This window comes from Hyalella azteca, unplaced genomic scaffold (genome assembly GCF_000764305.2).
Source record: "Hyalella azteca isolate HAZT.00-mixed unplaced genomic scaffold, Hazt_2.0.2 contig9713, whole genome shotgun sequence".
Lineage (NCBI taxonomy): Eukaryota > Metazoa > Arthropoda > Malacostraca > Amphipoda > Hyalellidae > Hyalella > Hyalella azteca.
The window spans coordinates 358,598-383,240 of NW_025939775.1; the positions used below are offsets into that span (position 1 = coordinate 358,598).

The window sequence follows — 24,643 nt, forward strand, 5'->3', positions numbered from 1 at the left end:
TCAGTATATCAGGCTGCGTTGTTGGCACTGGCCAAAGTCTAACGCGAAGTTGCGTGTTGCGAACTAAAAAGACGGTTAGTTAGTCTTCGTTTGCTGCGTGGGTCGGTCGCTTTGGTGCTGAAGTGGCCGCGTACTCTATCCACTTGGAAAGGTTGGTGTTTTTATAGGCAAATCCAATGCATTTTAGAATTATATCATGCGTAGAATAATATAGATGACATTACAAATTTTGGTAGAATAAATGCGCATGGTGGAATTTTAGTAAGAGAGGTTCATTTAGTTCTGACATGGACAATATGCACTTCACCTTCATACCGGGCTAACAAACCGGCTCAAGGATAATTCTCACATTATTAATTCTAACACTTTTTTAAAGTTAATGTAAGGAAGAGGCTCTTTAATTTAATTTTATAGTTTTCATCCCTTTCAAGAAGTACGAAAAAATACATTTGTCGTGCACAACATTGGATAGAGTACTTTTGTTAACAATTATATAGATCATTCATCCAATATGAACCTAACTGCTCCAGAAATCACGAGTAAGCTCTACTCGTGGCAGGAAAGTGCGTGGATTCCATGCTCGGTTGTTGGCATGTGGCATTCATACATCATGATTTATAGTTCCAATATACCAAATGCTCAGGGTTTTAATTTTCTCCTATATTTTTACAAGCGGGTAAGTTGACCTTCAATGTGAGATTGCATAGCATCGGGCTCCGTGATCGATAATATGCAGGAGTACAAGGAGCAGGCTGTGTGACGTCAGTGCTGGTGAGAGTAATGTTATAGTTCAGTAGGCTTTATGACGTCATCTAGAGGCTAACTCTATTTTGAATGATGAAAATAAAGCTATCTTCGTATCTGGAGATGTTATGACTATATTTAGGTATTTGACGTCCATCATTGATGTTTAAATGAAATGAAATTACAGTTATTGAAAATTGTATTTAGACGATCCCCATATTCAATGCCTAGTATTTTCCGCGGACTATGGATCTGGTGTAGCTGCATTATTTGCTTTCGCCGAACACGCGATCAACATTCATCCAATGCGGAAGATCGGATTAATATTGATCGGCTTTGAGGCGTCGTCATTATCTAATGGTCCGTGAACATCATGTACTGTGTGTAGTGTGTACCATATCCAGCACGAGCATAAGCACCGATACTGTCACCTCGTCCCACAAATCTGTATGCTGCACTTTCCTGGCTATTAGGAAATATAAAGGCAAACCGTCCTCAGAGTGGGTGACATGCTTAGTAGCTTACTTGGCCTTGCAGCTCTAACTAGCCCCAACAAATGTGACCTTGTCTACCAAATTCTTACGCTACCCATGAACGCCGCTGAAAGGTAGATCGTTCTCTGACACTGGGTCAAGGCTGCGCTGGCGCCAGGGCTCTATTCTCTTCCAAACTTGTTCGCTTTGCAATAGCGGAGGTGGCAGAAAACCTTACATTCTGGTGTACATTGCTTGAACGAAAGTCATTGTTTATGCAATTCTTTCATCGCGTGTATTTCAGATGTCGGTGTACCTAGTCCCATTTGCGTGAGTGGAGATTTCGTAGGTTCTTCTTGACTGCTGGTGACATGCGTGACTGAACAAAATGGAATGTCATGAGACATTTTTTCTATAAGGAACTGAAATCGCGTAGGTTGCGCGTGACTATCCAATTGAATTCCACTCCTCAATCACGATTGTGCTAAAATATTTACGCCTACGGTAAATTATATTGAGTTCCATTACGGTTGACCTCTGTTCTAATTACTCAGGCTTCAACACAATGTAATGTCATAAGTCCCGATGTTAAATAGTCAATCCACAGCTTAGGCTTTATTAGGACCATCAAATCACGACCGATTTCCCGGAGGAAACATTTTAAGAATTCTACTCGGCTTGCCAAGTTAACTTGCATTGTCCATGAATATATAGCAGACCGAAAAAGTAATTTCTACTTGATAAGTAATATTCTTTAAAAGCCTTGTAGTTTCACAAGACGACTGTGATTCTACTACAGTCTGATCTACCAAATTAGTCAGCTGCTCCTGAACCCAAATAAGTTTTTGTGTCTACGGATCTACGTGGGTCAAGGCTCCTCCTGGCAAATCTGGTCATGAGCGAGCTGACGCTGTTGCCTTATTAAGGGCTGGCTCGGCCTTATTTTCTCACTATTCCAGAAATGATCGTGTGAGACTTGTTCGTGATTTTGAGCCTCTATAGCTGGGTAGATTATTCAGTTAGCTGTTTGGCGAGGAAATCATATTGATGCGGCGCACCAGTTAGGTATGTTGCAGTGGTACATAATTGTCTACGTTTTTGTCATGTTGTTGTTGTATCTGTCGTGTTATCATTGTTTTACATCAGCGACTCTCTATTGAACGATTGCATTGTGATGTATTGGAAAAAAATATATCCACGCGCACGGTATTTAATATAGTCGGGTTAGTCTTGTAAGGGTTACACTTATATTCTGGCCTATCATATCTGTGTACAATGATCGCATATATGCGTGTTCTACTTATGAAACAAAACTAAGGCCGTGAAGTGCAGCCTGTTATAATACGAGCGATCGCTCTCTATCTCGACCCGACCGTCTGGCCTAGTTTAATTGCATATCTACCGTCTGTGTCGCGAACCGACTACAGTACCACAATTGCATATCTAAGTACCGTCTTTGGCGGGTACCGACTACCACAATTGCATATCTACCGTCTGTGGCGGGTACCGACTAACATAATTGCATAACTACCGTCTGTGACGGGTAGCGACTAACATAATTGCATATCTAGGTACCGTCTTTGGCGGGTATCGACTACCACAATTGCATATCTACCGTCTGTGACGGGTAGCGACTAACATAATTGCATATCTACCGTCTGTGGCGGGTACTTACTAACATAAGCCAATGCACCGCTCAAACCTGAAAGTCTCTAGAAACACGAAAATGCATAAAACGCACGTATGATTTTCAGACTAAAATCGAGTGTTCCGTGTTGTTTCGTGGCAACTTACCGGCCTTGTACATAAAACAAGAAGTATTCTCCTCATGACTTTCTCTTGATGAGGTCAAGCGTAGGTAGATATCGCATGTCGTCCGTTGTGCGTAGTTTTATTAGAACTCGAGGACGTCTACTTCTATATGATGGTGGATTAGTTGTAACGTGGCTTGTATTAGTATTTTCTTAGTTGTGATCATTGAGGAATTGTGCATTGAATGTTGATTTTGATGTGGTAAAAATCTGGACCTATACCGACCTATTTTTGTCATAGTGGGAATCTCTGATTTTATTTTGGGCATCTATTAAAATTGAATATTAATTTGAAATAGATAGATAACAATGTGAATCTTTCCGCTGGTGTGAAATATAAGACGCCGATGTTCAAATGACATTTCGTTTGAATCTGGGTAGTTGGTTAATATTCAGTACGTGTCAACTTTACAGATATCTTGATGCCGCTAGGCGTTAACCCCCTTCACAATAGTTTTGCTTCAATGCTTTATAGTGTATGACTATTGTAGCGGTAGCACCTCCGTTAATTCCTTGTTCACCGATAATTTTCTCAACAGCTCAATTCAATTCACTCCTATTTCATCACGGGTTGGAAATGCATTCAAAATCTTGGACTTTATCAATGTTTTTACTAAATATAATTTTCATGGAGAGTTCTGTTGAGTTGAGGTATCTTTCAATACTTGTCCAAAGATCGATTAAACGCTTCAAATGCTAATTGTTTCTTAAAGTCTGGTAACGCGAGTAACCATAAGTAGTGAAAGAGGGTTGATTACGTAAACAGCATGGATGTCAAGTCAAGCTTGTCCTAATTCTTGAATTAGGTTTCTTTACTCTCGAAGAAACATGACCTCATTCTTGAAGTAGATGAATGCATGTTGTGCCGTCGTGAGATAATTTTAGCTCGTAGACTAATAAAATGCTCTCGGAACACCAGCCATTGCGTCTTATAAGTGGCAAGTGATAAGACCGATAAGCTATTGCAGTTGAGATGCGACCTCTCCCAACATTTATAAGTACGCGCACAAAGCTTGCTACCGCATTGTCGATCTTGCTTCCGTACTAGCAACATCGTTGTTGAAGTCGTCTGAACTAAACGTCACATTTCCTCTGGTACCAACGTAAGTAATGTAATTATTTCAATGGCAAAAAATAAATTTAGATCTATACCTACATATTAAAATAATAAAAATGTTTGATATAATGGATGAAAGATAAAATAAAAAATCAATAATTGAAAAGAAGCAAGTCAATAAAACTTGAGATATTTAGAATGAAAATGATTGGAACATTTTCTTCGAAGATTTGGTGAATTTTCTTAGACATTGAAAATTTTTACTAAGCTTGTAAATAAGATAATCCTGCTATCTCAAATATCTAATAGTTTAATTGGAAGAGCTGTCTCGAAAATCAATGTCTGCTGATATAAAAATTTCGCCAAGGTTCACCATTGTGGATAAATTTACTTTGAGGAACCCTCCAACTCTGATTTTCTCGACTCTTTTTTCTGGAGATGATGACAACCAAAACAAATTTGTTCAGCTGCATCCTCGTGATTACTTATTGTTCAAATGTCACATTTAGCATCGTGGCTTTCAATTTCACTAGGACAGCAAAGTCTCTCTTTGCCCACATGCCCTTCTCTGCCTATCGTTTCCTCTAATGATATATTTTAAATTATACTATACGTACTACTCTATTCGTACACGTGAAAAACTCTAGCTTATTCGTGATCAGTAATAATCAAATAATATTGATTGAATGAGCGAACACAATGGCTATGCATTGCTATCGAGAAAAAGGTTCATGTTTGTACGTACGCCAGTTCGATGGCGGTGACCTTGAATGCACAAACTTGTTGCTCCTACATTCTGCTCAGCCGGTGCCACTTGCCTTGCGTCGACGCCACTAGCCGCGGTAGACTTGAGGGTGCCAGATGTGTTGCTATCTGTCTTCTGTGCCTTGTCTACTGCCGTACTCAGATCATCAGATGTTGTGATGCACTGAGACGTGGCAGAGCAGTGATCAAGTGATATGATGTGAAAGGCGTTAGGGCAGTGATTGAATTAATGACGTACTGTGAATGGCGTTAGGGCAGTGAATGAATTAGTGATGTACTGTGAACGGCGTTAGGGTAGTGAACGAGTTAATGATGTACTGAGAGCGGTCATAGGATAATGAATGAGTTAATGATGTAGGTACGGTGAACGGTGGTTGGGCAGTGAATAAATGTACGGTGAACGGTGGTAGCGCAGTGGATAAATGTTTGTGAAGAGAGGTCGAGCAATGAATGAACGATGTACAGTGGAATTGACCAGAAAACTGACCGTGTGATGTGCTCATAACAAGCCTCAGCTGGCGATTACTATATATTGAAGGAAACTATACTTCGAAGTGTATTATATATGGTAATGATAGATTCATACTTTATCAAATTTTTCAACTGCTAATGTTGATATCACTCTTGATTAAGCATAGCTCTGATAAGAGCAAAATCTCACCTGTATGTCTTCACAGTTTTTAGATTATCAAGATGGCGACCGTCCCCGACGACAAGTTCGCGTTCGCGATAGACCGCGGGGGGACGTTCACGGACGTGTGGGCGCTGTGTCCTGGGGGCAAGGAGCGGGTCCTCAAGCTCCTCTCTGAGGACCCCAAGCATTACAAGGACGCGCCTACCGAAGCCATCAGACGCATCCTCGAGCAGGTTGGTTGCCTGATGTCCTAATGTTCCTGCTAATGCGAATTAAATAACAATGACATCGTTGATGCTGTGTGTTAATCTGTAATTGTTACTCTGAACTGCTTCCTCTTCTATTAGTCATGTATTTTCGCGATCTCTGGTATAAATATGCGTTTAAAAATTAATTTTTAAAGACAACACTTCCAAAGAATCCAGTGTCTCCAATCTCACAAATGTACAACGAATTTCTCATTTAATTTTCAAATTAAAAATTTAGTTTTTCAATTTTTTTTAATATATAAATTTTTTAATATATAATTTTTTCAAAATTATTTATTCTGTTAATTGATTCTGATTCATGCATTGCCTCTGACTTCACACAAGTGTGCAAAATTTCAGATCAATCAGACAGGTAAAAGTGTGTCAAATATCAGCTATAAGATTTGTAGCTGGCAAAATTATTTTTTCAATTTTTTTAATATTAAAAACAAATATTTTTTTCAATTTTTAAAATCTTTTATTTTAACATTTGATTCATGCATTGTCTCCAACTTTACACAAGTGTGCAAAATTTCAGGTCGATAGGATAAGTAGAAGTGTATTAAATTTCGATTACAAGATTTGTAGCAGACAGACAGACAGACAGACAGACAGACAGACAGACAGACAGACAGACAGACAGACAGACAGACAGACAAGAAGTGAAGTTAAAGAGAAGTGTTGTAAAATCAGTATTTTCTTTCCAAAAACTCATCTTACATTAGTCTCACAGATTTTTTTTTATAAATAACCCATCATACTACATACCCTATCGAAAGTACCTTGACCTATTGATAATATATTAACCTATGTGTATGTGTGTAATATTTGCCGGACCGCAGGAGACCGGACAAGTAATGCCGCGGTCGTGCCGGATCAGCACGGAGCGCATCGCCTGGATCCGCATGGGCACGACGGTGGCGACGAACGCGCTGCTCGAGCGAAAGGGGCAGCGTACGGCGCTCGCCGTCACCAGCGGCTTCAGGGACCTCTTGTATATCGGCAATCAGGCCCGCCCCAACATCTTTGATCTGGTCAGTCATATTCATTTGAATTTACATTGATCCCTTACCTAGTGCTGTTCACTTCTAATTTAAAATTGTTTTGTCTTCGGCCAATAAGGCCCAATATTCATTTGTTTGCAGCTGTTGAATTTCTGTTACTTTTTATACATTTAATCCTACTTATTTTATTATCCTTGAATTTTCTATATTATCATCAACTGTTTGTCATTAATTCATGGATGGTATAGCTGAGGAGGTATATAGTTCCATCAGTGCGATATAATTCTGTAAAAAGTTTATATTTTATATTTGAAGATTGATAACAAAATTAAAGACCGTTTGTCCCAAATTAAATGGAACTGAGTGCTGTTTTTTTGCATCTTTTTCGTAGTTTTGAAAAGACAAGTTTTGTTTAAATGAAGGCTGTTAAATCTTGAATGGCTATGCACGATCTACATGACCTCAGTTCACAATTCCGGTGTTCACAACAAATTAAAACTCCTCTGCTTTGATCTGACTTCAAAAGATCTTGATATAATAATTAGTCAGTCATCAAGGATACAAAACTGATTTACACTAATTAGTTTCTCTATTTCATTCAAATTTTCAAGCTTCCCAAAAGTTGACCATCGAATTTATTAATGTCGTTTGCAACATTAAAATTTTGCCATCGTGAAAATCGATTTCGACTCGAAATAAAAGCTACGAACAGTAAACTAGCTACGAAAACGCGCTGCACTCGAAAATTGAGAGCTCACAAAAATATTGAACTACCAAGATATCTAACATAAATTAGGTTCTACAATCTAAAAATTTGCAAACAAATGAAATCTAACAAGGACCATTATGTTATTTAGTGAGAAATATTTCTAAACATTATCAGATTTTGTATTTACGTTGACACAGCTCGTTACGAATAAAGTTTTATGAACGGGACGATAGACTTGTCTTCCTGTTGTGATTTCGTGGGTTGTTTGTTCCACGAATAAAATATAGCATGAAAAGTTGATTAATTGTTGATTATTTAATAAAAATTATTAAGTTGATTATTTAATAATAAAAAAAAAAAAAAGTTGATTTGAACATTATAATCATTATTCAAAGCAAGTACAAAACACAGAAGCACCATTTATGATGTATCTCAATGAGTCTCCAGTATTGAGGAGCCTCCAGTGTCTACGGTAGTCTTTTTAGCGCATTTTCTCATTTATGGAAAAAAATGCACTATTGTGCTCGCCATGTCTGTCTGTCCGTCTGTCCCTACGTCCGTGACCTCAAGTTTTCGTCGACGAGAAAATGCGCTCTCTGTCACTCACTGCAGTGAGTACTGAGTTACATTTTTTGACGTAATTGGACGGCACCTGATTTTGAATGTCGTAACGAAATTACTTACTGGATATTGTTTCTATTATGCAGAGGGTGGAGTGTCCGGATGTTCTGTACGAAGATGTGGTGGAGGTTCACGAAAGGCTTCTGCCTGCGCTGAAGATCGCAGAAGATTATCCTGAAGTACAACAGGTAAAATTAGTTACGTTTTATGCAGTACAACGTTTTGGTTGATGAATTGAAAATTTCACATGCGTTAAATATGTTGAAAACTTGTTAGTTTAATAGCTGGATAGGTTTATGTCCACATAAAAGGTGTCTGCGTAACTACCCCTAGCTTTTAAGATGGTACTATTATCTGAAGTATCTGTATTTCAGGCGCTTAAAAATAATGAAGTGCTTTTTACTGACTTGATATAATGTTATGAAACTTCAATATTTAATTTTTGCAGAACAAATACTCATTTGTTTTTTTTTTAAAGTGGACTAGCAGGCGCCATTTGAGCGGGCAACGTTTTCGGTGTACCGTAGCTCTTTTCCACTTTTTACTTTAGGACGTGTTAAAATTTATTAAATGTATATAGGGTTTAAAAATTCATTAAAGCTATAGAGGGTTTTAAAATGAATTAAAATTATAAAAGTTTTTAAAATTCATTAAAGCTGTACAGGGTTTTAAAGTTTGCCATATCAAACTAAAAATTTTTATGTAATTGTTTGTACAAATAGGTGGAAGGTAGCACGGGCGAGCGACTCCTACTCCTGAAGGAGCTGGACGAGGAGTTGCTGCGTGAGGACCTGACGAAGGTGCTCGCTAAGGGCGTCTCGTCTCTCGCCGTCCTTCTCCTCCACTCATACACGTCAGAATATCTAGCTTATTCGTAATCATTAGTAATAGCTAGAGAAATATAGCATGTCTTTTCCTCTAACGCTATATTCTAAAGCGTACAATACGTCCTACTCCGTTTGTACACGTGAAAAACTCTATGTGCTTCATTTAGACTTGAGATTTGTAGTGTTAGTGCTTCATTTAGTCTTGAGATTTGTAGTGTTAGAGCTTCATTTAGACTTGAGATTTGTAGTGTTAGAGCTTCATTTAGGTTTTAGTACGTATTCGTAGAAAATGATAGCAGAGCATTTATAAGACGACAATTTTGTAACCCGAGAATTACCTGAGCTGCATAAACGCAAATTTCTTCCCTGCTAATCAACATAATTTTGTTAATTATTTTCTTTTTAATGATGATACTCGGTCTTACGAAATACTCGTAAGACGATGATGCTCGGTAATGATGATACTCGCTCTTCTTGAATTGTATTACTGAGTTGATTTCATTATGTTCAATTTAATTCATTTCCTTATAATAAAATTACAACATTATTCCAAATTTGTAAATAGCTGTGCGTGCTGACCTAATAAGCGAAAATAATTCATAATATTTAAGTATAAATATTACTTTTACCTCCAGGGTTTCAAAAGTGGGTTCGAGAACGACCTTGAAGGCGTGCGCGTCTTGTTCATGCAGAGCGATGGCGGCCTCACGCTCATGGAGAAGTAAGAAGTTTGAAATAAATTTCTATTCTCAATAATACTTCAAATATGATTTTATTGGCTTGCAATTTTCCTTATTTCCCTTTGTCAATTGTTCGAACATAAATGATTCCATAAATTCATATATGTTTTCACATGCGCACGATTATGGAAATTTACTGTTTGTTTATTATTGTAGGTTTAAAACCCCAATAAACCAATTATAAAACCTCGAAAAGATTCTATTTATAATTTATCTCTGCGACAGGTTCATTGGATCACGGGCCATACTATCGGGGCCTGCCGGAGGAGTCGTTGGATACGCCGCCACTACCTGCCATCAGCTACGTTCACTAAAAAAATCCTTCACTCCTAACGGAACAGGGGAGAATTCCCTTCCTATCGAGCAACAAAAAGACTCGACTTCTTCTCCCGACACAAAAAAGGAAAATTCCCTTCCTATCGAGCAACAAAAAGGCTCGACTTCTTCTCCCGACTCAAAAGAGGAAAATTCCCTTCCTATCGAGCAACAAAAAGGCTCGACTTCTTCTCTCGACTCAAAAGAGGAAAATTCCCTTCCTATCGAGCAACAAAAAGACTCGACTTCTTCTTCGCCCGACACACAAGATTCGTCAACACAGAAACCGTCGGAGGAGGACGACCCAAGCTCCATGCCTGTGATCGGTTTCGACATGGGCGGCACCTCAACGGATGTGTCTCGGTATGCGGGTGTTTTTGAGCACGTCTTCGAGAGCACCGTAGCGGGCATCACCCTGCAGTCTCCTCAGGTAAACGTTCAAATTAGCACTTACAATTACCTATTTTTTTGGTCCAATAAATAATGTGTATTCTCTCCTATGATTTTTTTAGAACGAACGGCATCGTGAAACATGTGTTCCGTTGGAGTTTTATTGTTATGCAATGTTTTAGATTATTAAATAATTTCATTCTTCACCATTAATGAATATAAATACGTTTATTTTGATTTAGGGTATTTTATTCGGTAATAACTACTACTTGTTGTCAAACACGTGGCGTGAGTGCAGCTGGACATCAACACGGTGGCGGCGGGCGGCGGGTCACGACTGTTCTTCCAGTCTGGGCTGTTCGTCGTTGGCCCAGAGTCTGCGGGAGCTAACCCTGGTATGTATGAGCTCTACATTGGAAAATTAAACCCCTATCTGTTCATTTTATCACTTTTCCCCTGAATCCGGTTTTTAAAACGTAACATTAGCCCCTCATTGATGATACTACCATTCATTTCTCATAAATTTTAACGGAATCGAGAACTAGATTTAAATATGCTTGCAGGGTCTCTCAGCATATTCTGGGTCTGTAAGCATATTTGGTTTCAAATTTTTTCAAATAATAGATTCCAGCTGTAAGTTTTACGAACACAAGCCTCTATCGACAAATATTTTTTTGATTGACAACGCAGCTGTAACAAGGCAGCAAGTATGAAAGCATAAAAATGTACCAATAAGCCCTCTTGGACAGTGAAAGGTTAGAATCGATTCGTCAAGAAAAAGTAAATTGTACAGGAAGTTTGTTAATCAGTATCGAGCCATCCATTAACATATGTTCTGAAAATCTACAGGTCCCGTGTGCTACAAAAAAGGCGGTCCGCTGGCGGTGACGGACGCCAACTTGTTGCTGGGGCGGCTGCTGCCCGAACACTTCCCTCGTATCTTCGGTCCTACTGAAGATCAGCCCCTGGACGCGGATGCCTCCAGGAAAGCTTTTGAAGAACTCGCCACCACGGTACGTTTTCTACGCTCTCTCCATTACCGTACTGTATAGAATTTTGTTTGAAGCGCTAATGACTCGACAACATCAAATTTTTTACTCTCACAATTTTGAGGTTACTGGCTGAATTTGTAACCTGATCGTTTTCAAATTTAGAGGTCCCAATCCTCAAATTTAGAGGTCACAAAGTTAATTAATTTGTTAATTATTGAATGAATAAATTTTGCTTGGTGTATTTTCTAATTACATTTTGATGTGAAAATTATATTTTCAACATTTAAGTGTAAACAAGAACATATTAACATTCACAACAGGTAAATGATCTTGAGCATTCGAGAGGTAGCGACAAGACGCTAAGCCCCGAGGAGCTGGCTCTCGGATTCATCAAAGTCGCCAACGAGACCATGTGTCGGCCCATCAGAGCTCTCACTGAGGTCACAATCTACACAGCAATAATTTACGAGCTTTATTTTACTTACGGCGGGTAAAATCTCGTCATGGATTCCACAGAGGCGGGAATTCGCCATGAATAAGAGTATCCTTGTGCTTATGTAAAGTAAAACTCCTGATCGGAAAGTTAGCCGCAGATGACTGCGTCGGCTGAGGTTATGTGAAATAATTTTATTGTCTTGGTATTATAATATAGTGGTTTCAGCGTTTGGACTAGGCTTTGTAAGGCCTCGCTGGTTTCAGGCCTTGCAGAATTCTAACAGCTAGGTGTGGGTGTTAAAAAATTGATACAGGTAACTATTTACTTGGGTAAATTGTGAAATAGGTGTTAATTCTAATAAACAATTTTTCTAATAAATTCGAATGAACATTTTTCAATGGAAAAATGTAAAGAACTGCCAGAAGATAATATTGTCAAACTTGGCACAAATTTTAGTGTATAGATCCCTATCTAATCCATACCGTAGGGTTTGCTGACCAGTACTTGCGCTCTGTCAATTAATAATATATAATAAATAATTAATCAAGATCTATTAATAAATTAGTCTAACAAATATTTACATAATATTTATACAATATTTCAGGCCAAGGGCCACGACACGAGCCGCCACGTGCTCTCAGTGTTTGGTGGTGCTGGTGGGCAACACGCATGCGCCATCGCACGCAGCCTGGGCATGCGACGCGTCTTCATCCACCGCTACGCCGGCATCTTGTCCGCGTACGGCCTCGCGCTCGCCGACACTGTGCACGACATGCAAGTGCCGTGCGCCAAGATATACGAGCCTCGTAAGTTACATTTCTTCGACGATTATTTATTTCTTCGACGATTATTTATTTCTTCGACGATTATTTATTTCTTAGACGATTATTTATTTCTTCGACGATTATTTAGTTCTTCGACGATTATTTATTTCTTCGACGATTATTTATTTCTTCGCCGATTATTTATTTCTTCGCCGATTATTTATTTCTTCGACGATTATTTATTTCTTCGACGATTATTTATTTCTTAGACGATTATTGATTTCTTCGACGATTATTTATTTCTTCGACGATTATTTATTTCTTCGCCGATTATTTATTTCTTCGACGATTATTTACGTAGACTTATGTTTAGAATGGAGGTTGAAAAAAACATGAATTTTGTAAGACCATGTGCAATGTAAACAGCTGAAACCTAGAAAATTGTTCTAAAGCATAACATTAATATTATTGACCTGAAGAAGCCCTGGGACAGGGGATAAGATTCACCAAGAATTTAAAAGCAAAGAAAACACCATGTAGCGTTTTCGTCTGAGATTTGGTAAATCTTGACGTTTTCTTTGCTTCTATATTCATGGTGAACCTGCGATTTCAGCAAACGAATGATAATATAAATTCTTTAGAAACGATTTTATCAATGTCTATTAATTTACGTGGATAATTAATTTTCCATATCAGAAAATTTCGAGCATTTGAGGCAGCGGCTGCAGGAGCTAGAAGAAGAGTGTCGCAGGAAGTTGGTTAGTGAAGGCTTCCCAGCGAGCAGCGTGAGGGTCGAGACGTTCCTGCACCTGCGCTATAAAGGCACAGACTGCGCACTCATGTGCCCCCCAGCAGCAGCAGCATCTGGTGCCCAAGACGTCGCAGTGACCGGGTACATTAGATTTTTATTCTTTTTATAAAAATGTATGATTTATTTTGTTTATTAAAAAAAAAATAACCCGCTTTGAAGAGTGCTGGGAGATTTTCCTTTTACTGCTTTGTTTTAGTTTATATTATTTTTATTTTCTTTGACATGCATGTACCAAATTTATTTCCCTGAGTTAGATATTTTTAAATCTCCATTCAAATTTTCTTACTTTTTATAATTTCTCTCATTGTTGCCGAACTATTCGTAAATAATGCACAACATTTCAGTTAATATGAATATTTGCGAAAATTTATGGGATTTCGCTCCCATAATTGTCTAGTGTATAGATTTTTTATAGTGCGTGCCGCTATTCTTATACTCTGAACTGATCTAGAGTCTTCTGAAGTTTCATCGAGAAGCATCTTTGAATTGCTAGTAATGGTTAAAAAGCATACATCGCTGTTTACAATCTATCAAAAATAACTTCAATAGGTATAATCTAAAGTGAAATTTTATTGAAAAAATCTCGTCTACAATCTCAGGGAGTCTAGTAGCAGTGAAGAGAAGTCTCACGTTTCTGCCGAAGACGAACAAGACATTGATGAAGGCAACGGTATTGAGGGCTATGGACGCTTCATGAAGTCATTTCTTGAAAGGCAAGTCTGAACTCAGTCGTTCACTGAAAGGCTAGTCTAGAATCAAAGTAACAATGTGTTATGCGATGAGAATTGGCTGTTTCTTTGATTAAATATAATTTCACTTTACCACTTCTTGAATTTCATTTTTTCAGGAGTAATATTTACATTTTGGGGATTTTCGAAATGATCTTGTACGATGCAGAGCGGACGTTAGCTGCCTTATCCTGTAAGAATAATCACTTGATAAATTGTCCAAAAATGAGAAAATGTAGTATTATGTAACGAATTTGGCAGGTACTACCGGGAGTTCGGTTTCGTGTTGAAAGGTCGCGCCATCTTGGTGGACGACGTACGAGTGCGCGGTGTGGCCGCGTCAGGCATCCAGTGCCGCCAAACAGTCGCTAGCGCCGCAAGCCCACCGCAACCTTTACAAGTACGTTGATTTTTCTTATATAGGTTCACGTTAAAAAGAAATAATGTTTAATGTAATTTCGTAAAATTTTGATGATTTTTGCCAGATATTTTTGCTCGATATTGCCCGATAATTGCATAACTGCGAACGGTAAGATGGAGGCAACCGGACCTGGAAATGTTTTAAGGCACTTGATTATCGGCTGATGTCTAACATCATCATAAATGAAATTTAATATCTCTAATCGGTACTCAGAAATAATTGCAACTGCCGTTGAAATATGGCAGGTGAGCCCCGTGTACCTGGAGGAGGGCATGTACCAGACGCCCGTGTACCGCCTGGAAGACCTGCGCGCTGGACACCTCCTGCCGGGGCCTGCCGTGGTGCTGGACAACCTCAGCACGATACTCATAGAGCCTGGTGCGTGCCTGGCCTGTAATGATACTCAGCACGATACTCATAGAGCCTGGTGCGTGCCTGGCCTGTAATGATACTCAGCACGATACTCGTAGAGCCTGGTGCGTGCCTGGTCATTCGTGAAAATGTGAATACAATTTCAATTAATTTCAAATATGCCGCCGTGGTACTTGTCCACCTCAGCACGGTCCTCGTTGAGCCGGGTACGTGCCTGACCTTCAGGAAATTGATAAATAATGAATTAAGTGAATCGAGAGATTTCTTTACATAACCGTTAGGCTTTAAGTGCCTGGCCTTTAGTGATGATATGGAATAGAGTTCCTGATAACTGAAGAATTTTCTAGTTTTTTTAGAACTCGTTAGGCAGTAATAGTGTCTCGCCTTAAAGATATTGTTGTCAGGTCGCCATGATTTTTAAGATGTGCGTTATGCACTAAAGGTGCATATTCATCCTATTCATCCCATTCTCGAGAATCTTAGTAGGTTTAATGAAACTTTTATTGTTATGTCCCAGTGATGGATAATTTGTTGTAGCTCGTCTGAACTAGCGGATAAAGCGGCAAAGCACAAAAAGGACATGAAAAAAGATGCTTTTGATTCCCACATAAATCTTTTCATTCTTTCACGTCTGAACGAATCTGATTAGATACTCGGACAAACTGCCTCCTTGATATGAAATAACACAGGGTTGAACAAGTCCTTCACGATGAAAGGTAATACTGTGGCACGTACTGTAGAATTAAATCTCTAGCAGTAATATGAAGAGTACATAGCATTTATTTTTGTATCAGCCTGCCAAGGCGAGGTGACGGACGGTGGCAACATCCTCATAGAAATTGGCACTGCGACCGCCAACAACAACAAACTTGCGACTAAACTCGACCCCATCCAACTGTCAATCTTCTCGCACCGATTCATGAGCCTTGCTGAACAAATGGGCCGGTGGGGATTAGTTTTGATCAATTATATATCTACTTATTTTTTAATTTAAATGATAGTGTATTTTAATTTCTTTACTCGTCCTCCACCAAGCTCCATCACCGGTTCCCTCGCGTCCAAAAAATTAAAATCATTTATTTATGCTCGTATATTTAATTTGATATCGACCCGGTACACTTGAGATTTAAAGAACATACTTGTTATACATCGCAAAGTTCATTTGCCATCTCTACATTATGTATTGATGGTTTACATGACGGCTATCTATTCAGAGTACTACAGCGCACGTCCATATCCACGAACATCAAAGAGAGACTCGACTTCTCTTGTGCCGTCTTTGGTCCTGACGGAGGCTTGGTCTCGAACGCACCCCACATTCCTGTCCATTTGGGGGCCATGCAAGAGACGGTGCAGTACCAGGTATTAATTAATGGTTGAGCTTTAAAGCAAGTAAACATACTGATGTACAGTTGTCTAAAGTTTAAATTGTTGCGACTGGTAAATCGATGTTATCGCAGATCCATCTCATAATGCCAAGTAACATAATATTTAAAGTTGCAGTGCTTACGGCATCTCGATAATAATGAGTAAAATTATTTTTATTTCACTAGAAGGATTTCTGTATACACTCGTCGTTCTGATAATCTTTACTATACAGTGATAGGATATGCCTTGTGTTGTATTCCCTCTCTCAACAACCGAAAAAGCTAGAACATCAATGAAGTTTATCTAGAAGCCGGTGCGACTCATAATTAAATATAATGACATCGTAATTCTAATTGTAGTAGTGAAACTAAGACGCAGCTGCAGATAGTAAATTTGAAAATGGATCATTAAGCAATAATGAACTAAATTATGTTTGAAGGGATTCAATGGGTAGAATTTAGAATATTATGATGCACGCAGTTGCGGGAGTTGGGCGATGATCTCGAAGATGGCGACGTCCTCCTGAGCAACCACCCGGCGGCTGGTGGCTCCCACCTACCTGACCTCACCGTCATCACGCCCGTCTTTAACAAGTGACTGATGACAAGTGTCTCTTGCAGATAGGTGTCTCTTGCAGATAGGTGTCTCTTGCAGATAGGTGTCTCTTGCAGATAGGTGTCTCTTGCAGATAGGTGTCTCTTGCAGGTAAGTGTCTCTTGCGGACACAGTCTGCGTGTGACAGAAATGTCCTTTACGGGCAGATTTTACTTGTTGCCGACTGATGCAGAATTTGCATGTGCTGTCCGTTGTAAACATGTGCAGCTTTAAATCCTTTGAATTTGCAATATTTGGCAAATAATGGCGAAAATTTCAATTTTCCAGGGAAAGGGAAAAGCCGATATTCTACGTGGCCAGCAGAGGCCATCACGCAGACATTGGCGGGATCACCCCCGGCTCGATGCCTCCACATTCCACATCCATCCACGAGGAAGGCGCTGTTTTCTACTCATTCAAGCTCGTCAAACGAAAAGTCTTTCAAGAGGCTGAATTAAAGAAAGTGCTCATGGCTCCGGGAAAGATCCCTGGATCATCGGGAACTCGTAATCTTGAAGACAACATATCAGACCTGAAGGCACAAATTGCTGCGAACCGTAAAGGCATCCAACTCGTTAATGAGCTCATTGAACAGTACGGCCTGAAAGTCGTGCAGGCGTATATGGGGCACATTCAGACCAGCGCTGAAATGGCTGTCAGACATCTTCTTCGAGAGGTAACTTGTGTAAATAAAGTGATATTCATTTAGTCACCCTTAACCATATGCAGGGAAGCATGTCTATCCATAGAATATTTCAAAGGTTCAAATCACTGTTATTTTTACTCATATTATGTTTATATGCCGAAAAATATTGCTATTTGCTATCAATAAACTATCAAATTTTAGATAGAATTCTTAAAAAAATTTGCTCTAATAAAGGTTAGCGGCATGTAAATCAATTTACATTGAGAATACCAAACATGAACGCCACGATTCGAGCGGTCATATCAAATTCATTTGCTCTTAAAGTTGATCGGAGGTAATGTATTTCTCGATGTATTTTTTCTTTGACAAAATTATGTCCAAAAAGCCATATATTAGAGGTCATCTCTTTTGTGTGAGCCAATCTGTGATGGCGGTTCCCTACACTGCAGGTCGGTGAGCGCCACGCCGGCGATGACGGCAAGGCTACACTGAGCGCCACAGAATACATGGACGACGGAACGCCCATCGTTGTCACGATCACCATCGACCCGAAGCAAGGCACAGCTGTAATTGACTTCGAGTGCGTGATTTTATTGCATTTGGAGAAAACGATTAACAATTTTTTCTATATGATGTATATATTGTAGAAAATATTATTGTTTTTCTATACTTTAAGGTGTCTGTAATCGGCAGCGGAAGTCTGTCAGGCCATGTAATAGAATGATTTTGCTCAAGAATCTCGAGTATTTATGGTTCAGCTATTAATAATTAGCTTGCATTATCCTGCTTCTTGAGGGCTTTTTAACTGTAAGCATAATTTTGCAAATCGTTCAGAGATGGTGAAAATCTGATCTGTAGTACTGTGTTGACACTCAATTTAGTGGATGGAAACTGAGGAACTATATTCAAACGAACATGAAAGATTTTAACAAGTTTCATAAGCAGTCTCAATCTCAGTGCTTATTTTAATAGAACACATCAGAACAGCAACGGTTTTTCGATTTAATATTCGAAGCAAACGATCCACTTAACAGATCTCGTGAGCCAACCTGAGCAATAGACTGATGTGTACAACTGTACATTTAATTTCTAAAATTTTGTCCAACGAGCATCAATACCGCATTAGAATGAAATAAATATTGCCAGATACATTTAATAATGCGATTTTCGCTTATACGGAAAAATATTGCATTCCTGAATCTGAAGTATAGCTTTGATGGCTTGTCCGTTCAGTGGCACCGGTATAGAGGTGTGGGGGAACTGCAACGCCCCGCGTGCAGTGACCGTGTCTGCGGTGATCTACTGCCTGCGCTGTATGGTTGGGCACGACACGCCCCTCAACCAAGGTTGTCTGGCACCCATCACCATCAAAATTAAGGACGGTTGCATCTTACAACCGTCCCCTGAAGCCGCCGTTGTGGGCGGAAACGTCCAGACGTCCCAGCGAGTGGTGGACGTACTTCTAAAGTTTGTTACTGATCATGAAAGCTGTAATATTTATATTGACGCCTATTTACGTGAGGCTTTTCTGAATAACAAGAGTTGTTAAGGCCTGCTTTTATACGTTCTGAATTTTAAATATCAGTTTTAAGTACGAGTAAGGCTTGGTTCACACCACACTGCCAGGCATATGTCAGTCAAGGTCCAGTCCAATATTATTTAATGCATTTCGAAAGAGCATTCATGCTAGCAGTGCTTGGCACCTGCAATTGCAAAGCCAGGCAAGGTCCAGTCACGATTAAGGCACAGGATATTTTGACCGGGACTGAATCGGTTCGAAAGGAACTGAAGTGATCGAGAACGGCCTGTGACCTATGTGAAGTACGGGATTCGTTCCCACCACAGTACCACAGCTTTTATAGCTTTCGACCCTATTCCCACCAGAAAACGAACCTATTTAAGATAATGGGAAAACGTTAAGATAATCCGGTTAAGATAGAAATAAAAAAGTTTCTCTATCCTCGCAGGTTAGGTTCAGCTAGGTTTGGTTCCGTTATCTTTAAGGTAGATCGCGAGTTAATCTTTTTCCTAACTCAACCTAACCTGCGTAGACTCTATAACAGGTTAAAGATAATAAAAGATTATCTTAGATGTGTTTTTGCGTTTTCTAAGATAATCATTAACTTAGTTGTAAAATCGACCTGTAGGTTAAAATAGGTTCGATACCAGATCTTACAGCTTCTGGTATTCTGATATTTTTATCGACATACCAGAATACCAGATGTCACTAAAGTGACGGACTGAACATGTGATTGCACCTGACGGGGAACGGAACTTGGCCGGCATAAACCTGGCACATGCCCGGCAGTTTGGTGTGAAGCTATCTTAATAAAAATTCTAAGTATATTTTGAAGGAAACGGACAGCTAATACTCTATATATTTCATCTATCATTTTCTTTTGGATAAAGATCTCAGTTTTGATGATGCTAAATGAAAACAAGATAACTGAACTTAACCGTCCGTAACTTGTGACGACACTGACGCAGGCTTGTTTACCTAGAGCATTCGGTGCGTGTGCGGCGTCCCAGGGCTGCATGAACAACATCACCTTCGGGGACGACACCATTGGCTACTACGAGACCGTGGCTGGGGGAGCGGGAGCGGTGAGTCAGCACCCTCGTGTGCGACCTATGAACGGGGCCTATGACACGATATAATTTCCAAAACTTGCTTTTTAGTATTTGCACGAGTTTCAGCATAAATATACGTTTGCGAATGCAGATTAGCTTTCAATATATGCATATTATCGATAGAGAAAGTAGATTTCTGCAAATACAGGAGAGAAAACTTCCGCGCTTTTACGTCTTACAGTAATTAATTTTCCTGTTGCTATCCTTTTATTAGAATCTTGCTATTATTATTCTTCAAACACTTTCAAATTTTTCCGCAAATTTCTTAGATTTCCAACCCTACATTGAATTTTTTATCGACCCTCTACCGCTTACCTGCACTGCAGCTATGTATTTTTCAAGTATCGTAAATCGTCAACAATAATTTTGATTTTCAGGGCCCAAACTGGCATGGGCGCAGCGGTGTGCACACCCACATGACAAACACGCGCATCACCGACCCAGAAATTTTGGAAATCCGATATCCTATTTATCTAAAAACCTTCACTGTAAACCGCGGCACCGGAGGAAGAGGAAGATACCGGTAGGTTTCATTCATCAGATAGAATAAGGCATTTAATTTTCATTAAAATGTCTTGAATATTCGCCGAGGTTTCAACTGGTATCAACATGGCAGAGTTCTAATCCAACACACGTCTGTTAAACGCAGAGGAGGAGATGGTGTGGTGCGTGAGCTGCAGTTCAGGAAGCAGTTGACGCTATCGCTGTTGACGGAGCGTCGCGTGTTCTGTCCATACGGACTACGTGGCGGAGGCTGTGGCAGACGCGGCCAAAACATTCTCGTGAAACGCGGCGGCCGCACCATCAGGCTGCCGTCCAAGAGCTCTGTGCTGGTCGAGCCTGAAGTGCGTACATTCTTGTCTAGCTGTGGCTTCGTTCTGATACCGTATCTGAATTTTCAATTAGTTTCTAAGGTAAAATCTGGTGAAATTGATTAGGAAGATATAATTAATCCAAGATAAAAGAATAAGTAAGTTTATTGCATACGAGTTTTGTGGATTAGTTTTTATTTGAACAACATTAGTTAATATTACATTGAAACTGTGCAAAAATTATACGAGGCAACCCAAAGTGTGGATGATCTGCAAAAGTTAATTAACTTCACCAACTTGTGAGGGAGAAACCAGCTTGTAACACTAGCCCGAATGACCCACTATTTAAGTTGCCTAACATTGTCTTGCAGGACACATTCCGGCTAGAGACTCCAGGAGGAGGAGGCTATGGTTCAGCCGACGACTCTCAAGAGTCGCCAGATGCGCGTCCCGTCAGAAGATTGGAGGCGGCGCTCAAAGGAAGCGTTCACGACTATTCCAATGCCCAGCTTATGGCCTAATAGGTTATCGTAAGCCGGATTTACTGACTAGGTGTGTGTGAAAATTTCGATGTTACTTCAATTCTTGTTCAAGGCTTATTTAATAAATTCTATGAATATTAAGACTATAATTAAAATACCTGCAATTATTCAAGAGTGCATGTTGAGTTTTCCTCAACACTAACTTGATTCAGTGGAAGATTTAAGTAAAATTACGTCGTACAGCAATCGTTCAAATGAAAATTTTAGTCTGTGGAGCTGATGGAGACTAACCTAATCCTTCAGCCCAAACAATGGGTTGTTGGGTGGTTCGGATTAGATTTCACGCGTTAGAGTGAATCAATCTCCCGGCGTTGTCTACGGATCACCGCAATTCATTTTGAATCCAAATCACTTCATGAACTCGCACCCTAAATTCAATAGTGGAAGTTGAAGATTAGGTCATTTCCCCTGTCGCAGAACTCAAGAGATCATTGCGGGCCTTTCAACACTCAACCTACTGTACCGAAATTCATTACGCTTGATCGCCTGGCTGCCTCATCGATTTCGATCAGAACTGCCATAGGAAGCTGGGATCTAATCGATGGCTCAATGCTTCAAGTCTGGATCTGTGAACTGTAATCACTAGGGTTTACAGGCAATCAATTCGATGAAAGTTCAAACGTTCATCAGTGAAATCGTATTCTAGAGACGATTCAACAAAACGAACATGATCGTTGTAAGGTTCTTTAATGCAAAATTCGATTATACAGTAATTTCCATCAACGCAAACAAAGAGTGTCCCAAGTTCATTTATTTAAAATCTACACATTCTGTTCATTACGACAGTAGTGCATCAATAAGACACGGGTAATTTTCACTTAATTATGAGAGGCCTACAGCGTAATATTTGTAGCCAATGACAAAATATATTACACGAAAGCCGACGGTATATCGACGAGCATATCCCATAGATCAACTGTGAAATGCACGCATACTTACAATATTAAAATTTTAGCAATCAACACTCGTATTATAAATATATATAGGTTTTTTGAATGGCAAGTTCATTGATCTGCAAGCATTCTATGCACAAGAGTTTGTGGGGATACTGACATCAACCCTCAGCAGGTCTACCAGCTTTGGATTGCTCTTGTTCATTCGCATTATCTGCTTTGATCTTTTGGTGCCAATCGAGGTTGATTTTTTCGATAGTTACTCCCTTTTCGGAGTCGCTCTTGCCAAGAGATACAGTGATGACACACAAAATCAGCACGCAGCCCGCCAGTATCAGATTCAGGGTGATTCTCGCTCGCACGTACAGAGTGTTGATCTGCGCTACCCTGTGGGTTTATAACACAGTAGTTAGAGTTTGCCATCATAATCAAATGCAACTGTATTGACAACGCCTCTGAATTTTAATCTCATTTCATTTTAAGAGAACTGTACATTTTCACAAGTACATGCCACTGCCATTTCATCTCAACATGTAATAAGATTATAAATGTGTCAAGTTAAAAATGAAAGTATTCACGATTTGACTACATTTCTTGGTCGAACGATTACCCTCGTTACTTACGATAGTTCATCGGGAATTTCATGGATTGACTTGTGTTTTAAAGCTAGGAGGAGATAGCGTTTCTGAAATGGCTTCAGATGTATAGTTGGAATTCCCGCTGCACGGGAAGTCAAATGTTACAGTTAATACTTATTATTGCAAACTTTGAAATCTTGACTGAGCTAAGTGAGACAAATTTATAGCATATTCAAGAAAAAGTATACATTCAAGGCTTAGGAAATTTATACATCCTTTCAGGTTTATTATACCAACAGTGAAATTGTGGAGTAAGAGTAATGCTATTGGAACTAAGGATATCGACAAATGAATATATGCCAATTGATCAGTAATTAAAAAAATTCTTTCACTGCTGACCTCAGGGTCTTGGCAGGATGCTAGCATATAAAAAATGGCCACCAATATTTTTGTTTCCATATAAATTAATGGAGAGATGTGCCAATAAACAAAATTACTATTATGAAAATATTCAACTTACGATTGTCATTATGAAAATTTGTTCCAGAAGTTCTCTCCTTGCTCTGAGAATCATTAGAATCCACAACTGGTTTCAGAATCTGTTTTCCTGAAAAGAATGGGACAGAGTTGAGATAGCTGTTGATGGTGTTAGATCAGTTCATCTAAAAGTTTATATAAAATAAATCGATTTTCAGGTCTAATTAGTTTCCATATTTACCTTTATTGTTGATGCATTATTACTAATCTATTACAAAATCTTACTAAAGAAGCTTTATGTTGTTAGAACACTGCATCCTTATTACGCTATAATTACTGGAGTAAAATCTTACCCAGAGAACTAAAGTGCCGCCATCCACTAGGAGTTTGCAGCACCTGGTAGTTTCTTGTCAGATTAAGACTCTTACAGAGCCTAAAGAATTTTAACTGGGATGAAGACATGGTCTGAGGAAAGGTTACATTCCAATTATCAACAAACACAGGGATAACATAGGAGACCTTCTGTTTATGATACCTACAAAATGCAACATCAGGATTAGTACACTATTTTTTCAACTGAAATCTCCAAAACGAGATGCTCAAAGATCTTTCTGACATGTGATCAAGTGAAATAATTTGTTTATGGAACAAAAATATGGACTAGAAGCCAGTTTGTCTCCCAAACCATCCTGACATCCCAGAAAGAATTTGATTCTCAGATGAACATTCTCCAAATCTAAATCCACTTTTTAAATTAACAAATTTACAGCCAGATTACAGTAATTTTAGTATTAAAATCACTTGGCTGCTTAAGTCGCAAATTTACCAGGAATTTAAAAGCTAAGAAAATAGCCAAAAATTTCACCATTTCTTATAAGAGAAAACGTTTCGGAGTCCAGCTCCATCGTCAGTTCAAAACCTAGAACACAGGTACAAGCAATTAGTAACCCAAAATTCACATTCAAACAATTCACCTAAACATGAGGACATTAGAACTAAAATCGAAGATAACAGAAATAAAAATGAGATGACATGTAGAGAAAGTACTATCTATTTACAATTTGTAGAGGATAGGAACTGAATGCAGTATTTAAACTGGGTTTCTGTTTAAAAATATATAATGATTCTAAAATTCGTAGGTCAGAAACACCGGTTGTGGAGGCTTAAACTCTAAAATCACTATTGGACACCAGGACGTTGCACTGCTCGGCATGAATACGTACGGCTGAATGAGGGGGAT

At 39.2% G+C, this 24,643-nt stretch overlaps 2 protein-coding genes across 2 annotated transcripts; one reads left to right on the forward strand and one right to left on the reverse strand.

The window, feature by feature from the left end:
• The first annotated feature begins 12 nt into the window (after positions 1-12).
• On the forward strand, positions 13-21,532 carry LOC108669159 (5-oxoprolinase). The gene is given in 25 exon segments (XM_047882127.1): positions 13-151; positions 5,528-5,717; positions 6,575-6,766; positions 8,153-8,254; positions 8,789-9,027; positions 9,459-9,614; positions 9,859-10,378; positions 10,637-10,733; positions 11,188-11,351; positions 11,651-11,770; positions 12,371-12,572; positions 13,227-13,422; positions 13,941-14,054; positions 14,331-14,469; positions 14,736-14,868; positions 15,657-15,807; positions 16,077-16,224; positions 16,711-16,823; positions 17,113-17,500; positions 17,920-18,050; positions 18,704-18,937; positions 19,972-20,074; positions 20,479-20,624; positions 20,751-20,946; positions 21,285-21,532. Coding segments are annotated over 24 exon segments (4,308 nt in total). The 5' UTR covers positions 13-151; positions 5,528-5,543; the 3' UTR covers positions 21,435-21,532.
• A 593-nt stretch (positions 21,533-22,125) lies between these two features.
• Positions 22,126-23,954, reverse strand: LOC108669160. The gene is made up of 4 exons (XM_018156459.2): positions 23,757-23,954; positions 23,447-23,533; positions 22,972-23,068; positions 22,126-22,735 (listed from the first exon to the last, which is right to left on the reverse strand). The coding sequence occupies exons 1-4, from the start codon at positions 23,863-23,865 to the stop codon at positions 22,510-22,512; spliced, it is 519 nt and encodes a 172-aa protein (XP_018011948.1). The 5' UTR covers positions 23,866-23,954; the 3' UTR covers positions 22,126-22,509.
• Between the last annotated feature and the right edge of the window lie 689 nt (positions 23,955-24,643).

What these genes read in the sequence shown, in the direction of transcription:
- LOC108669160 (XM_018156459.2), bottom strand. Translation starts at nt 23,865, where the DNA reads ATGTCTTCATCCCAGTTAAAATTCTTTAGGCTCTGTAAGAGTCTTAAT. An exon ending in GCGGCACTTTAGTTCTCTGG is followed by an intron (nt 23,534 to 23,756) that starts GTAAGATTTTAC and finishes CATTCTTTTCAG; the next exon opens with GAAAACAGATTCTGAAACCA. An exon ending in GAAATTCCCGATGAACTATC is followed by an intron (nt 22,736 to 22,971) that starts GTAAGTAACGAG and finishes ATAAACCCACAG; the next exon opens with GGTAGCGCAGATCAACACTC.